The sequence below is a fragment of the Stenella coeruleoalba genome, assembly GCF_951394435.1.
Source record: "Stenella coeruleoalba genome assembly, chromosome: 18".
Lineage (NCBI taxonomy): Eukaryota > Metazoa > Chordata > Mammalia > Artiodactyla > Delphinidae > Stenella > Stenella coeruleoalba.
Window position 1 is genome coordinate 18,730,405 of NC_137164.1, and position 16,905 is coordinate 18,747,309.

The following is a 16,905-nucleotide window of genomic DNA, read 5'->3' on the forward strand; positions in this document are numbered from 1 at the left end:
AAAATTGGAGTATAATTGCTTTACAATGTTATGTTAGTTTCTGCTGTACAATGAAGTGAATCAGCTATATTTATACCTATATCCCCTCCCTCTTGGACCTCCCTCCCACCCCACCCCCATCCCACCCATCTAGGTCATCATAGAGCACCAAGCTGAGCTTCCTGTGCTTTATAGCATGTTCCTGCTAGCTATCTATTTTACGCATTGTAGTGTATATATGTCAATCCTAATCTCCCAATTCATCCCACCCTTCCCTTCCCCACCATGTCCACATGTCTGTTCTCTACATCTACACCTCTATTCCTACCCTGCAAATAGGTTCATCTGTACCACTTTTATAGATTCTACATATACGCGTTAATATACGATATCTGTTTTTCTCTTTCTGGCTTACTTCACTCTGTATGACAGACTCTAGGTCCATCCACATCTCTACAAATGACCCAATTTCATTCCTTTTCATGGCTAAGTAATATTCCATTGTATATATGTACCACATCTTCTTTATCCATTCATCTGTCATTGGACATTTAGGTTGCTTCCATGACCTGGCTAATGTAAATAGCGCTGCAATGAACATTGGGGTACATATGTTCTTTTGAATTATGGTTTTCTCAGGATATATGCCCAGTAGTGGGATTGCTGGGTCATATGATATTAAAGCGACTTGCCCAAATTCACGCCTAGTTAAGCAGAAGAGCCATGATTTGAATCCAGTCAGCCTCGTTTCAGAGTCCATGCTCTTGAGAGTGATCATCTACTAACCTTTTTTGTAAAAGAGTGAAAGGGAGGTAGATTTCAATGGCTTCTGAGTCTGGAAGGCTGAGGTTGCTTGTGCCTCTGAATTTGCAGTAGAATTTACACGTGTAGTTGACCCTTTTTTCTTTGGGGATCTTACAGGAGAAAGATACCTAGGTATATTCAAAGGAAAAGACTTCATTTGAAGTTTGCTAAGAATCTCTCTCTCTCTCTCTCTCTCGCTCACACACACACACACACACACACACACACACTCATGGCTGTACACATGCATCCAAACACATCTTGTCTATTTAATCTACTGTTCTACACCAAATCCCTCTTTAAATACAAGTTGGAAAAGAGAGATTAATAGGAAAACTAAGCTTGTCCTTATCATTTCTAACTCTATTTCAATAAATGGCTTTTCTTGGGAATTACTGCGTTATTTAAAAAATAGCTGCATATGTTTATATGTTCAATTCTAATAATTAAAGTGGGACTGAGTTCATAAAATTCTGGTTCAGAATTTCTGGTTCCAGAATTCTGGTTCAGTCCTTCCTCCAGCTTAAAAGAACAAGCCACTGATATCAAAATATCAATTTCTCTGATTCTCTCCTAAAAACATTTCATTGATAACTATGGTTCATATACATTGCACTTAAGTTACACATACATACTCCCTCCTAAATTATATAGTACACAATTATATGAATTAATATTTCAGGTAACATTATCAAGGCAGATTTATACCTGTATACTAAAAATACGTCAGGCATAAATCAAGGCAGAGATATTAGTAAAATTATTTCTCAATTTCTGACCTTCTACTGCTCTGTGTTGCCCTTTATTTTAGAGGATAATCCAGGTCTACTTTCTTTTTTTTTTTTCAAGAACACTTTTTATTAAGGTCACTATTAGTAAAAGGTTTACAATCTTTTAAAAATATCCCAGAATCTACTATGAAGAGCAAGTACTAGGGAGTAAACACCGAAGCATAACTTTCTAATTTTGTTTTAGTAGCTGAGAAATCATTCTGAGCAGGAAGTAGGATTTGTACCTTACTATGGATGTTTCTAGTACATGCAATATATTTACTAGTACACTAGGAAAAGGGAATCACCATCATAACTTTAAAAGTACCAGGGTCTAGTCTATTATCACCCTTGAATTTCCCTTCAATTCACTAACTAACAATATTGTAGACTGACTTAACTTGGGTAGAAGTTAGTCCCCCTTGAATTCTACGTGACCACATTACCTCCTGGACTTCGCTACTTGAATCTCAGACTTAAGAAGGCCAAAGTGGAGCTCTTGATTTCTTTCCCATTCTTCCCATGTCAAGAAATGGCTCCACATTACATCCAGTTTAAGTTAAAAACTTAGGAGGTATTTTTAATTTTTCCCTTTTCCCAATCTTCAAACCCAATGCAAAAGAAAGTTCTATTAAATCTTCCTCTAAAATACACCCCAGATCTTTCCATTTCTTTGTATCTCTACTGACATATCTTAGACCAAGTCATTTACATCTCTCACTTGAACTACTGAAATTTTCTCCAAACTGGTCTTTCTACTTTCTTCCTTGCCCTGTTCCTTTCCCTCCTCCAAACCCACCTGTACTTCAAGTAGCAGCCAGAAACTGACCCTTTAACAATACCCATTATAGCAAGCTGCACCCCTGCTTAAAACCTTAATGCTTTCCCACTGCCCTTCTAAAACCCAAACTCCTCCCTTCAGCCTATGAGAACCTACAAGGTCTAGCTCCAGTTTGCCTCTCCAGCCCCATCTTGTACCATTTTCCTCTTGTTTGCTTCGGGGTTTCTTTCTGTTCCTCAGACCAGCTAAGTTTGACCACCCAAGGCCACTGCACTTAATACTGTTTGCTGTGCCTGTAATGCACATCATACAGATTTTGCCTGGCCAGCACCCACTTGTTCTTGAAGTCTCAGGTCAAATAGCACTTCATCAGAGAAAGCTTCCCTAAACATTCTATCACTCTCTTAGCTTCTCTCTTTCACATCATTCTCTTTCTTTCTATTACAGAACTTATTATATTCTAAAATAACCTTATGTATTAGTTTACTTGTTCACTGTTTATTTCCTTCCTCCAGAGCATAAGCTCTATGAGGGGAAGGACATAGTCCATCTTATTCGCCTTTGTATTCCCAGTGCCTAGAACACTTCCTGGCACCTAACGGACAACTGCTTATTGAATTAAAGAAAAAGATAAGGCTTGACTTATTTATATTTATGTATTACCTAGCAAACAAATTTATACATGAAGGCAGAAGCTCCATATGCCAGAAATACTTTGGTACAAATTAGCATGGAAATGACATCTCTGGAAAACAGTCCCTGCACTAATCACAGAACCCTGTAATGTCAATTCCTAAACAGGAACATAACATTAGGCACATTTCTATGAAAGGCAATGTAGCTAGACTGCTTAAGAGCATGGGCTTTGGGGTCAGATTGCTTGAGTTTGATTTCTAATTCCTTCTTCATAGATAACGGAGGCTGACAGCCGTGTCTATTATCTTACAGGGCTGTTAGGTCACTGTCCAGCACACAGTGAACCCTCAATAAATGTTAGTTATCTCCTTCTTCTTCCATCACACCATCATGCACTAATCAACCGTTTTAGTCTCGGATCCCACACTACTCCCTTTGCCCCATCCTATGCTTCACTCCAGATGCACTGAGCTGTACTCCCTGAAAAATGTTTCCTGCTTTCCTGGCTGCTATACTTTGGGGTTCATGCTATTTCGGTCTCTTCCCTCCTCTCCAGTTTCCATGTTGAAATCCTGCTCTACCTTTGAGGACTATCTAAATTGCCATCTCTGCATGAAAGGTGTCCTAACTACACCAAACCTGAGTGATTTCAGTAGCACTCTGTACCACTGTATATGAACTTTATTTGGGTCATGTATCTTATACTCCTGATCCCTGAAAGCAGGAAAAATGTCTTATTCAAAGTTCTATTCCCTACAGCTTTTGTATAACACCTTGCATCACACTATGCTCAGAATCTATTTGCAAGTTGAATGGATTGACACAACAGATATTCTACTTACATATCTGCTGCAGTGTGATTATTCTGGAGAGGAAGGTTGAGAGTACAAGCAGGTTCAAGGTGATCAGCTGGTCCTTCTCGGTCCTTTGCTTGTTTAATAAGATCAAATAAAGGTGACTCCTATATGAAACAAGATGACATTAAAACAACATTGGTAAGTATGATTCTCCAATGTATATATCAAAATCATATGGTTTGACATGGTGAGCATTATGAATTTAGTCATAATCGACAATAGCAGTTTTGAAGTCAGAATAAGATTCTTTTCTCCACCTTGAAAATAATGACTGCCAATTTCTGTATTACACATAAAATAAAGAACTAGGAATATGTATAACTTCAAATGCTTGTATTAGAAAAGAAATTAAAAGTTAGGGAAAGAAACACAGAAGAGATCCAAAGAAAGTAGAAGGAAGAAAATAATAAAGACATGAACAGGATTTAATGAAACTGAAAACAAAGATAAAACACATGGTTTGATCAACTAAGCTAATAATTGGTACTTTGAAATAACTAATAAAATTAAACAAAACTCCAGTCAGATCGACTGAGAAAAAGAGAAGAGACAGATAAATAGTATTAGGAACAAAACTGGAGCCACCATTACGAAGATTAGAAAGATAACAGGGTTGTGAAAAAATTTATGTCAATTCATAGGAAAACTCAGACCAAGTGGAAAATTCCTCAAAAATATAAATTGACCAAACTCAATAAGAAATAAATAAACCTCAACAGTCCTATAAACTATTAAAGAACTTGGATCAGTAATTAAAAGTCTCCCCACAAAGAAAACATCAAGCACCGCTGGTTGTACCAGTGAATTCCACCAAACATTCAAGGAATAGATAATTCCACTTTTGCTCCAACTCTTCAGAGAATGGAAGAAGTAAAAACATTCTCTATCTCATTTTATGAGGCTAGTACAACACTGATACTAAAAACTGTCAAGGACATTACAAAAAGGTAAATTATAGCCCATTCTTGCTCATGAACAGAGATACAAAAATTCTGAACCAGAAATATTAGCAATCCACAACAGCAGTGTTAAAAAGAATATATCATTTACCAAGTTGAGTTTATCCAGGTTGCAAAATTAGTTCGTTAGAAAATCTATAATGCAATTCACCTCACTAATAAATCTAAGGTGAAAAATCTTGTCAAAATCAGTGCAGAAAAAGTTCTCATTTAAAAACCCATTTGTCATTAAAAAAAAAAACTCTTTGTAAACCAGGAACAGAAGGATACTCCAAATTTGATAAATGACATCTACAAATAAACAGAAAAACCACAGCAAACATTATATATAGTGGTGAAACGTTAAGAGCATTCTCCTTAAAAAATTGGAGATAAGAGAAGGTTGTCCAGTTATCATGCTTTCTATTCAGCATTATACTTGGAGTTCCAGTCTGCTCAATAAGTCAAAGAAAAAAGACTGGAAAGGAAGAAAGAACAAAAATACCATTATTCACAAATGATTTATCTGTTGATAAAGAAAATTCAAAAGGATCTACAGTGAAATTATTAGAATAAGAGAGATTAGCAAGGTTTCTGTACTGTTATGAAATCAATATGAAAAAAAATTATATTTCTATATACCAAGCAAACAGTTTAAAAGCATAATTTTTAAAATACCATTTACAAAAAAGTAAGACCAGCAGTAAAAACCTTGATTCAAAAATTGTAACTTTCTGGAGGTGAAAGCTTGCAAGTCCATAAAAATGGGGGCCATATATATTCTACTCTTTTAGTACTTGAACTAAAGGGCAAGAAAACAGACAGATGGCCAAGATGCTAGGTTTGTTTCAAAAGGAAAAGCAGTGTATCCGTAAATAAAAATACAAAACACTGTAGAATATAAGTAGATTTTGAAAATATGAAGATAGTCTATTCAATAAAAGGTGAAAAATTAGCTAGCAATATGAAAAAAAATTATTAAACTTTCATAATATATAGAAAGTCAATTACTTATGTTACAAAACAAAAATGAAAAGTATGAGAAGTATATGAGAATATCTTTATAACTTTTAAAAAATCTTTTTTCACCTTTATTGAAGTATAATTGACAAAAATCATATATATTTAAGGTGCACAACGTGATGGCTTCATACATTGTGAAATGATCACCACAATCAAGCTAATTAGCATTTATTACCTCACATAGTTACTTTTTTTCAACCCTTCACCTCCTTCTTTATAACTTTATTTATTTAAAAAATTTTTAATGTTATTTTTTTATACAGCAGGTTCTTATTAGTCATCAATTTTATACACATCAGTGTATACATCTGAATCCCAATTGCCCATTTCAGCACACCACCATCCCCACCGCCTGGCGGCTTTCCCCCCTTGGTGTCCATACGTTTGTTCTCTACATCTGTATCTCAACTTCTGCCCTGCAAACCGGTTCATCTGTACCATTTTTCTAGGTTCCACATATATGTGTTAATATATGATATTTGTTTTTCTCTTTCTGATTTACTTCACTCGCTATGACAGTCTCTAGATCCATCCACATCTCAACAAATGACTCAATTTCTTTCCTTTTTATAGCTGAGTAATATTCCACTGTATATATGTACCACATCTTCTTTATCCATTGGTCTGTCAGTAGGCATTTAGGTTGCTTCCATGACCTGGCTATTGTAAATAGTGCTGCAGTGAACATTGGGGTGCATGTGTCTTTTTGAATTATGGTTTTCTCTGGGTATATGCCCAGTAGTGGGATTGCTAGATCATATGGTAATTCTATTTTTAGTTTTTTAAGGAACCTCCATACTGTTCTCCATAGTGGCTGTATCCATTTACATTCCCACCAACAGTGCAAGAGGATTCCCTTTTCTCCACATCCTCTCCAGAATTTGTTGTTTGTAGATTTTCTGATGATGCCCATTCTAACTGGTGTGAGGTGATATGTAGTTTTGATTTGCATTTCTCTAATAATTAGTGATGTTGAGCAGATTTTCATGTGCTTCTTGGCCATGTGTATGTCTCCTTTGGAGAAATGTCTATTTAGGTCTTCTGCCCATATTAGGATTGGGTTGTTTGTTTCTTTAATATTGAGCTACATGAGCTGTTTATATATTTTGGAGAATAATCCTTTGTCCACTGATCTGTTTGCAAATATTTTCTCCCATTCTGGGGTTGTCTTTCCGTCGTGTTTATGGTTTCCTTTGCTGTGCAAAAGCTTTGAAGTTTCATTAGGTCCCATTTGTTTATTTTTGTTTTTATTTCCATTACTCAAGGAGGTGGATCAAAAAAGATCTTGCTGTGATTTATGTCAAAGAGTGTTCTTCCTATGTTTTCCTCTAAGAGCTTTATAGTGTCCAGTCTTACATTTCGGTCTCGAATCCATTATGAGTTTATTTTTGTGTATGGTGTTAGGGAGTGTTCTAATTTCATTCCTTTACATGTAGCTGTCCAGTTTTCCCAGCACCACTTATTGAAGAGACTGTCTTCTCCATTGTATATCCTTGCCTCCTTTGTCATAGATTAGTTGACCATAGGTGCATGGGTTTATCTCTGGGCTTTCTATCTTGTTCCATTGATCTATGTTTCTGTTTTTGTGCCAGTACCATATTGTCTTGATTACTGTAGCTTTGTAGTATAGTCTGCAGTCAGGGAGTCTGATTCCTCCAGCTCCGTTTTTTTCCCTCAAGGCTGCTTTGGATATCCAGGGTCTTTTGTGTCTCCATACAAATTTTAAGATTATTTGTTCTAGTTCCGTAAAAAATGCCATTGGTAATTTGATAGGGATTGCATTGAATCTGTAGATTGCTTTGGGTAATACAGTCATTTTCACAATACTGATTCTTCCAATCCAAGAACATGGTATATCTCTCCATCTGTTGGTATCATCTTTAATTTCTTTCATCAGTGTCTTATAATCTTCTGCATACAGGTCTTTTGTCTTCCTAGATGGTTTATTCCTAGGTATTTTATTCTTTTTGTTGCAGTGGTAAATGGGAGTGTTTCCTTAATTTCTCTTTCAGATTTTTCATCATTAGTGTATAGGAATGCAAGAGATTTCTGTGCATTAATTTTGTATCCTGCAACTTTACCAAATTCATTGATTAGCTCTAGTAGTTTTCTGGTGGCATCTTTAGGATTCTCTATGTATAGTATCCTGTCATCTGCAAACAGTGACAGTCCGAGGAGGAACCTGTGGGGGTTGAAAAAAGGGGGAAGGGCAGGAGACGCGAAAGAATGGAGGCAAGACAAAATCCTGATCAAGCCTCAAACTTTTATTGCTGCGGTAGCTGTATTTATACACTGCAGAGAAAGGGGGGCGGGATTCAGAATGAGGGAAGTACTTGGCTAATCATCATTGGTGCTGCGTGCGCGGGCTTTCATTTTAGGCGCGAACTTCTATCTCATAAATCAGGAAGAGAAGCAGGGTGTCGGCCATCTTCTAATGGCGAAAACTTCTTGGCTCCCAACACTGTCATCTGCAAACAGTGACAGTTTTACTTCTTCTTTTCCAATTTGTATTCCTTTTATTTCTTTTTCTTCTCTGATTGCTGTGGCTAGGACTTGCAAAACTATGTTGAATAACAGTGGTAAGAGTGGACATCCTTGTCTTGTTCCTGATCTTAGAGGAAATGCTTTCAGTTTTTCACCATTGAGAATGATGTTGGCTGTGGGTTTGTTGTATATGACCTTTATTATGATGAGGTAGGTTCCCTCTATGCCCACTTTCTGGAGAGTTTTTATCATAAATGGGTGTTGAATTTTGTCAAAAGCTTTTTCTGCATCTATTGAGATGATCATATGGTTTTTATTCTTCAATTTGTCAATATGGTGTATCACATTGATTGATTTGAGTATATTGAAGAATCCTTGCATCCCTGGGATAAATCCCACTTGATCATGGTGTATGATCCTTTTAATGTGTTGTTGGATTCTATTTGCTAGTATTTTGTTGAGGATTTTTGCATCTATATTCATCAGTGATATTCGTCTGTAATTTTCCTTTTTTTGTAGTATCTTTGGCTGGTTTTGGTATCAGGGTGATGGTGGCCTCATAGAATAAGTCTGGGAGTGTTCCTTCCTCTGAAATTTTTTGGAAGAGTTTGAGAAGGATGGGTGTTAGCTCTTCTCTAAATGTTTGATAGAATTCACCTGTGAAGCCATCTGGTCCTGGACTTCGGTTTGTCGGAAGATTTTTAATCACAGTTTCAATTTCATTACTTGTGATTGGTCTGTTCATATTTTCTATTTCTTCCTGGTTCAGTTACAAAGGTTATACCTTTGTAATAATTTGTCCATTTCTTCCAGGTTGTCCATTTTATTGGCATAGAGTTACCTGCAGTAGTCACTAAGGATGCTTTGTATTTCTGCAGTGTCTGTTGTAACTTCTCCTTTTTCATTTCTAATTTTATTGATTTGAGTCCTCTCCCTCTTTTTCTTGAGGAGTCTGACTTATGGTTTATCAATTTTGTTTATCTTCTCAAAGAACCAGCTTTTAGTTTTCTTGATCTTTGCTGTTGTTTTCTTTGTTTCTATTTCATTTATTTCTGCTCTGATCTTTATGAATTCTTTCCTTCTGCTAACTTTGGGTTTTGTTTGTTCTTCTTTCTCTAGTTCCTTTAGGTGTAAGGTTAGATTGTTTATTTGAGATTTTTCTTCTTTCTTGAGGTAGGCTTGTATAGCTATAAACTTCCCTCTTAGAACTGCTTTTGCTGCACCCCATAGGTTTTGGATTCGTCGTGTTTTCATTGTCATTTGTCTCTAGGTATTTTTTTTATTTCCTCTTTGATATCTTCAGTGATCTCTTGGTTATTTAGTAACGTATTGTTTAGCCTCCATGTGTTTGTGTTTCTTACATTTTTTTCCCTGTAATTCATTTCTAATCTCATAGAGTTTTGGTCAGAAAAGATGCTTGATATGATTTCAATTTTCTTAAATTTACTGAGGCTTGATTTGTGACCCAAGATGTGATCTTGGAGAATGTTCCATGCGCACTTGAGAAGAAAGTGTAATCTGCTGTTTTTGGACGGAATGTCCTATAAATATCAATTAAATCTATCTGATCTATTGTGTTATTTAAAGCTTGTGTTTCCTTATTTATTTTCATTTTGGATGTTCTGTCCATTGGTGTAAGTGAGGTGTTAAAGTGCCCCACTATTATTGTGTTACTGTCGATTTCCTCTTTTATAGCTGTTAGCAGTTGCCTTATGTACTGAGGTGCTCCTATTTTGGGTGCATATATATTTATAATTGTTATATCTTCTTCTTGGATTGATCCCTTGATCATTATGTAGTGTCCTTCCTTGTCTCTTGTAACATTCTTTATTTTAAAGTCTACTTTATCTGATATGAGTATTGCTACTCCAGCTTTCTTTTGATTTCCATTTGCATGGAATATCTTTTTCCATCCCCTCACTTTCAGTCTGTATGTGTCCCTAGGTCTGAAATGGGTCTCTTGTAACAGCATATAGATGGGTTTTGTTTTTGTATCCATTCAGCAAGCCTGTGTCTTTTGGTTGGAGCATTTAATCCATTCACGTTTAAGGTAATTATCAATATGTATGTTCCTATGACCATTTTCTTAGTTGTTTTGGGTTTGTTTTTGTAGGTCCTTTTCTTCTCTTGTGTTTCCCATTTAGAGAAGTTCCTTTAGCATTTGTTGTAGAGCTGGTTTGGTGGTGCTGAATTCTCTTAGCTTTTGCTTGTCTGTAAAGCTTTTCATTTCTCCATCAAATCTGAATGAGATCCTTGCCGGGTAGAGTAATCTCGTTGTAGCTTCTTCCCTTTCATCACTTTAAGTATATCATGCCACTCCCTTGGCATGCCACTCCCTTGGCTTCCCTTGCCACTCCCTTGGCTTGTAGAGTTTCTGCTGAGAAATCAGCTGTTAACCTTATGGGAGTTCCCTTGTATGTTATTTGTCGTTTTTCCCTTGCTGTTTTCAGTAATTTTTCTTTGTCTTTAATTTTTGCCAATTTGATTACTATGTGTCTTGGCGTGTTTCTCCTTGGGTTTATCCTGTATGGGACTCTCTGCACTTCCTGGACTTGGGTGGCTATTTCCTTTCCCATGTTAGGGAAGTTTTTGACTATAATCTCTTCAAATATTTTCTCTGGTCCTTTCTCTCTCTCTTCTCCTTCTGGGACCCCTGTAATGCAAATGTTGTTGCATTTTAGTGTTGTCCCAGAGGTCTCTTAGGCTGTCTTTATTTCTTTTCATTCTTTTTTCTTTATTCTGTTCTGCAGCAGTGAATTCCACCATTCTGTGTTCCAGGTCACGTACCTGTTCTTCTGCCTCAGTTATTCTGCTATTGATTCCTTCTAGTGTTGTTTTCATTTCAGTTATTGTATTTTTCATCTCTGTTTGTCTGTTCTTTAATTCTTCTAGGTCTTTGTTAAACATTTCTTGCATCTTCTTGATCTTTGCCTACATTCTTTTTCCGAGGTCCTGGATCATCTTCACTATCATTATTCTGAATTCTTTTTCTGGAAGGTTGTCTATCTTCACTTCATTTAGTTGTTTTTCTGGGGTTTTATCTTGTTCCTTCATCTGGTACATAGCCCTCTGCCTTTTCATCTTGTCTATCTTTCTGTGAATCAGGTTTTTGTTCCACAGGCTGCAGGATTGTAGTTCTTCTTGCTTCTGCTGTCTGCCCTCTGGTGGATGAGGCTACCTAAGAGGCTTGTGTAAGTTTCTATAATGTCTTGATAAGAAAGGACTTTTTAGGTTTGACCATAACCCAGAACTCATAAAGGAAAAGATGAACCAATCTGACTATACAGAACCTGAAATCTTCTGTATAACTAAAACCACAATAAACTAAGTTAAACAAAGTCTTTAAAAAATAAACAATACTGATTTATTCTACAACCACCATAATGTACTAATTCCTATTGTCAAGTCCTTATTTCCTGTATTCATTAGGGGCACTCTGAAGTGCGAGCTAAGTAATGGCTTTCATCTGAGTAAAATAATGCTAACAATTAACACCAGCTAATGCATGTATGTCATACTCATTGTTTTACATTTTCTAGTCATTGACAAACTGAATATCTTTACATATCGGATAAATGGAACAAATTCACATATATTCAGCAGGAGTGGCCTAATCCCACTCTTTTCTCAAACAAAGACATTTCAGGAGACCTTGAGACTCACAAAGATATGCAAGTAAACCTGAGCATTTAATAGGATTTAGGTATGCTACTAATCAGGTATTTTACTTTCTCTTCAGATATGGTTTAACCCATAGACTGTTTACCTGGTTGTGTTTTAAATTAGCACAATAGGATTATACCAAAGTGAATGCCTCTTCCAAGGATGAAGGTGGCATTTTGTTCACCAACAGTCTTCATGTTTCACTCAGGTATAACTCCATCTCCCCCAACCCAACTGGTCACAGAGATATATAGATATAGGCTTATGATAATGACTATGCCATGATAATAATAATGAGAAGAAGTATGGTGCAGTGGATAGAAACACAGACTCTGCAGCCACACCACAAGGGTTCAAGTCCTGACCACTTACTGGCCGCATGACCCTGGAGAAAGTTGCTTAACCTTGTTATGATTCACTTTTCTCAACTGTAAAGTAGAGACGCTAATGACAATAATGCCTAGTTATCCATGCATCCATCCACCCATTATTCGTCATATGTCTATTCTGTAACAGGAGCTTTACTAGGAAGTAGGAACATAAAGGTAAACAACCCTCCCGTTGCCAGCTACTGATAGGGTCACTTCAGAAGCATCTGTCCTCTTCCACCTTATTCAACATGTTCATTTGAAATGAACTGTAATCGTCCTCTATCACCAAAAAATTCCCACTCCTCCTCAGTTTTTCCCATATATTAACACTTCTTATATACAGTTGCCCAAAGCAAAAAAGAATCATGTTTATTATTCTTTCTCTCACTCTCTACTGTCCAATCCATGCAAGTCATATTGGCTCCAACTTCAAAATATATCCCAAGTCTAACTTCTTCTCCAGATGGGACTTTTAGAGAGTTCTTAAAATAAAAACCCAGTGCCAGCAACTTCCCTAGTGACACAGTGGTTAAGAATCAGCCTGCCAATGCAGGGGACACGGGTTCCATCCCTGGTCTGGGAAGATCCCACATGCCGTGGAGCAACTAAGCCTGCGAGCCACACCTACTGAAGCCCACACACCTAGAGCCCGTGCTCCACAACAAGAGAAGCCACCGCAATGAGAAGCATGCGCACCGCAACGAAGAGTAGCCCCCGTTCACCACAACTAGAGAAAGCCCATGTGCAGCAACAAAGACCCAACGCAGCAGAAAAAACAAAAACAAAACCCAGTGCCAAGCATATAGTGGACACTCAATAAATATTTCTAGACTGTTATATGACATAACCATACCATAGGTTTAATTAAACACAGCAAAGCACAAAGAAGAAAGTGGATGATAAGATTTGCTTTCTAACTGACACTAAATATCAACTGTGGCATCTGGCCTCCAAGAAAACCCCTATAATTCCTGCCACTGGGTATTTACACCCTTATACACTGTCCTAGGGTTAGTCTGTGTGGTCAATGGCATATAGCAGAAGTGACAGCATGTCAGTTCTGAGATTAGTTTATAAAAAACCTGCAGTTTTCGTCTTAGGCGCACGCTCCCGCGCTCACGCTTGCGCTCTCTCTCTCTCTCTCTCTCTCTCTCTCTCTCTCTCTCTCATCTCTTCTTGCTCTAGGCGAAAGCAGCTGCCTTGGAGTAAGTAACCCTATGGAGAGGTCTATGTGGCAAACAAATGAAGCCTCTGACCAATGACCAGTGAAGGAATGAGGGCTGCCAACAACCGTGTGAGTGAACTTAGTAGCAGATTCTCGAATTCCAGGAAATATTTAAGCTGACTGCAGCCTTTGTTGACAACTTGAGGAACTTTCCTGAGAGAACTGGAGCCAAAACCACACAGCTAAACCACTCCCAGATTCCCAACCTTCAGAAATTATGTGCGAAGTAAAACATTAGTTGTTTCACTAAACTGTTAAGGTTTGGGGTAATTTCTTACATAGCAATAGATAACTAATACAGAATCTGATTTTTTTTTAATCTAAAGAAAGTATTTAATGGATTATTTGACTTCTGAAAATTTATGCATTTATATCTATAGCATGGTTCGCATTCAGGACTCAGACAGAAGTTTACTCTTGGTCTCAGGCAAGCTGTCTTATGTCATTACTTATCTACTTAAATTAACTCTCAGCATAATCACTCTCTGGACATTCCACTCTATTTTGCCACTTAATCATGTGAAGGAAATCAGACTCACTCTGTCAGCAAGTAATATAGATAGAAAAAGCTATAAGTCTACTCTACATGATCTTTCATATTAACATACATCTAAAGCAAATGTGAACTTCTCCAGAGAGTAAAGCACTTAAAGGCTATCAGGTCAAGGTGTCCCTAAAAGAGATTCTGATTATCCAAGTACGTACAAGTTCTCCAGTGCTAGGAGAAAAATTAACAATAGGGGAGGTGGAAGACAGGAATTGCTATTGTTTTCTGGGTATTTTAAGAAATATTATTGGCCATACATTACAGGAAATGTTTTTGTACTATCCTAAGCCAAATCACGATAAGACCATTCTACCTTGCAAAAGGAAACTAGAATACAAAACATAAAGTTTTGGGCAGGCCTTGACTTTTCTGACAGTTCTTTCCCATTCAACTTCACTACTTCTTTAATATTGATATTTCTCAGGATCCTTTTGCCAATATATATGCTGGCTGAGCCACTATCATGGCTTTAGTTATATTTCTAGTTATTCCTAAATCTACATTTCTGACTAAAACTATTCTTTCAAATTCCAGATCCAGTATTTCCAACTAGATACCTTGGATCTCTACACGTATATGTGGCAAACATCTCAAATATTAACATGTTCAAACATTAACATGAACTTATTACCCTCATCACCAATCAGCTATGACTCCTTCAACATCCTCTTTGGTTAACTGTTAGCAATCACCTAATCACCCACAGTACAAATCTTAGAATTACCCTCAGAATTCCATCCAGGCACCTAAACTTTTGATTCATGCTTTTACTTTTAACATATTTATGCCTTTATATTTAAAACTGGTTTCTTGTAGATAGTATAGAGTTGGGTCTTGCTTTTTTATCCACTCAGACAATCTCTGTCTTTTAATTGGGGTTTAGGCTATTTACCTTTAATGTAGTTATTGACATGGTTACTTTAAATCCTACATCTATTTGTTCCATCTGTTCTTTATTCCCTTTTGATGAAGGTACAAAAGCAAATCAATGGAAAAAGAATTAACCTTGACCTAAATCTCAAACCTTGTACAAAAATAAATTGGAAATGGATCATGGACTTAAATATTAAAAGTGAAGCTATAAAACTTTTAAGGGGAAAATCTTGGGGATCTAGAGTCCTTAGACTTGACACCAAAAGCATGATCCATAAAATAAAAAACTGATAAACAGGAGTTCATCAAAATTTAAAACTTTTGCCATGAGAAAGACATGTGGAAAGGATGAAAAAAGAAGCTAGAGACTAGGAGAAATTATTTACAAGCCACATACCCAACAAAAGACTAGAATATATAAAGAACTCTCAAAACTCAATGGTAAAAACCCCACAAACAATCCAATTAGAAAATGGGCAAAGACATGAAAGAGACTTTTCACCAGAGAGGAAATACAGATCACAAGTAAACAGAAGAAGATATTCAATACGATTAGCCATCATCCTGATGGGCAATGTAAATTATAACCTCAATGAACTATCCTCACATGATCAGAATGGCTAAAAGAAAAAATAGTGGCAATCCCAAACAATGGCAAGGATGCAGAGAACCTGGATCACCCATATATTGCTGATAGGAATTCAAAATGGTACAACCACTCTGGAAAATACCTGGCAGTCTCACAAAATAAAACACAATAACCACACGACTCTGCAATTGCACTCTTTGGGCATTTATCCCAGAATAATGAAAACTCATGCTTATATAAAACATGTACACAAATGTTTATGGCAGCTTTACTTGTGATAGTCAAAAATATTCTTCAATATGTGTATGGTTAAAGAAACTGTAGTACGTTCGTACTATGAAATATTAGTCAGCAATAAAAAGGTATGAACTATCGCTACATGTAGTACCTTAAATGAATCTCCAGAGAATTTGGCTGAGAAGAAAGATAATCCTATTTGATTTCATTTATATAATATTTTGAAATAACAAAATTTTAGAAATAAAGGGCAGAATAATAGTGGCCAGGGGTTAGGACATGCATAGTGGGGCTGGAGAGATGTGAGTGTATTTCCTTCTATGAGGCAACTGTTCAGTATATTTGTCTATGATGGTGGTTATGTGAATCTGCACACTGTCCCCAGGTCAGGCTGCCAGGTGTCTCTTAGTTGAGGGCCCTATGCTAAGTAAAATAAGTCAGACAAAGATAAATAGAGTTGGCCTTCCCTATTGTGGGAGGTGGAACCTATGGATATAAACGGCTGATTGGGTTATGCCATTTTATATAAGGGACTTGAGCATCCACAGATTTTGGTATCTGCAGGGATCCTGGAGCCAATCCCCTGCAGACACCAAGGGACGACCGTACAGTACAACCTCACTTATATGTGGGTTAAAAAGAAAAAAGAAAAAGAGCTTGTAGACACAGAGAATAGATTGAGGGTTGCCAGAGGCAGGGGGTGGAGGGTGGGCAAAGAGGGTGAAGGGGGTCAAAAAGTACAAACTTCTAGTTATAAAATAAATAAGTCATGGATGTAAGATACAGCACGGTGACTACAGTTAGTAACACTGTAGTGCATATTTGAAAGTTGCTAAAAGATTAAAAATGTTCTCATCACAAGAAAAAAAATTATAACTATGTATGGTGATGAATGTTAATCAGACTTATTGTGGTGACCATTTCACAATATATACAAATATTGAATTATTATGTTGTACACCCAAAACTAATATAATGTTATATGTCAACTGTATCTCAATTTTAAAAGTTTTTTAGTCTGGAAAATTATAAACAGTTGATATATTAGAGTAGTAGAGTTATATTATCTTTTTACTGCTAATTTTATTCTATTTCTCTTATTATTACTCTTTAAGAGCCTTAATAATA

General features: G+C 36.6%; 1 protein-coding gene across 3 annotated transcripts in view; it reads right to left on the reverse strand.

The window, feature by feature from the left end:
- The window catches only part of RB1 (RB transcriptional corepressor 1), a 131,803-nt gene that overhangs the window by 17,061 nt on the left and 97,837 nt on the right, over window positions 1-16,905 (reverse strand). For all 3 annotated transcript variants that reach the window (XM_079903443.1, XM_079903446.1, XM_079903444.1), the window contains exons 18-19: window positions 3,813-3,931; window positions 766-911 (exon numbers count right to left, since the gene is read on the reverse strand). In XM_079903443.1, the coding sequence (XP_079759569.1) occupies window positions 766-911; window positions 3,813-3,931 (265 nt within the window). The remainder of the gene's footprint in view (window positions 1-765; window positions 912-3,812; window positions 3,932-16,905) is intronic.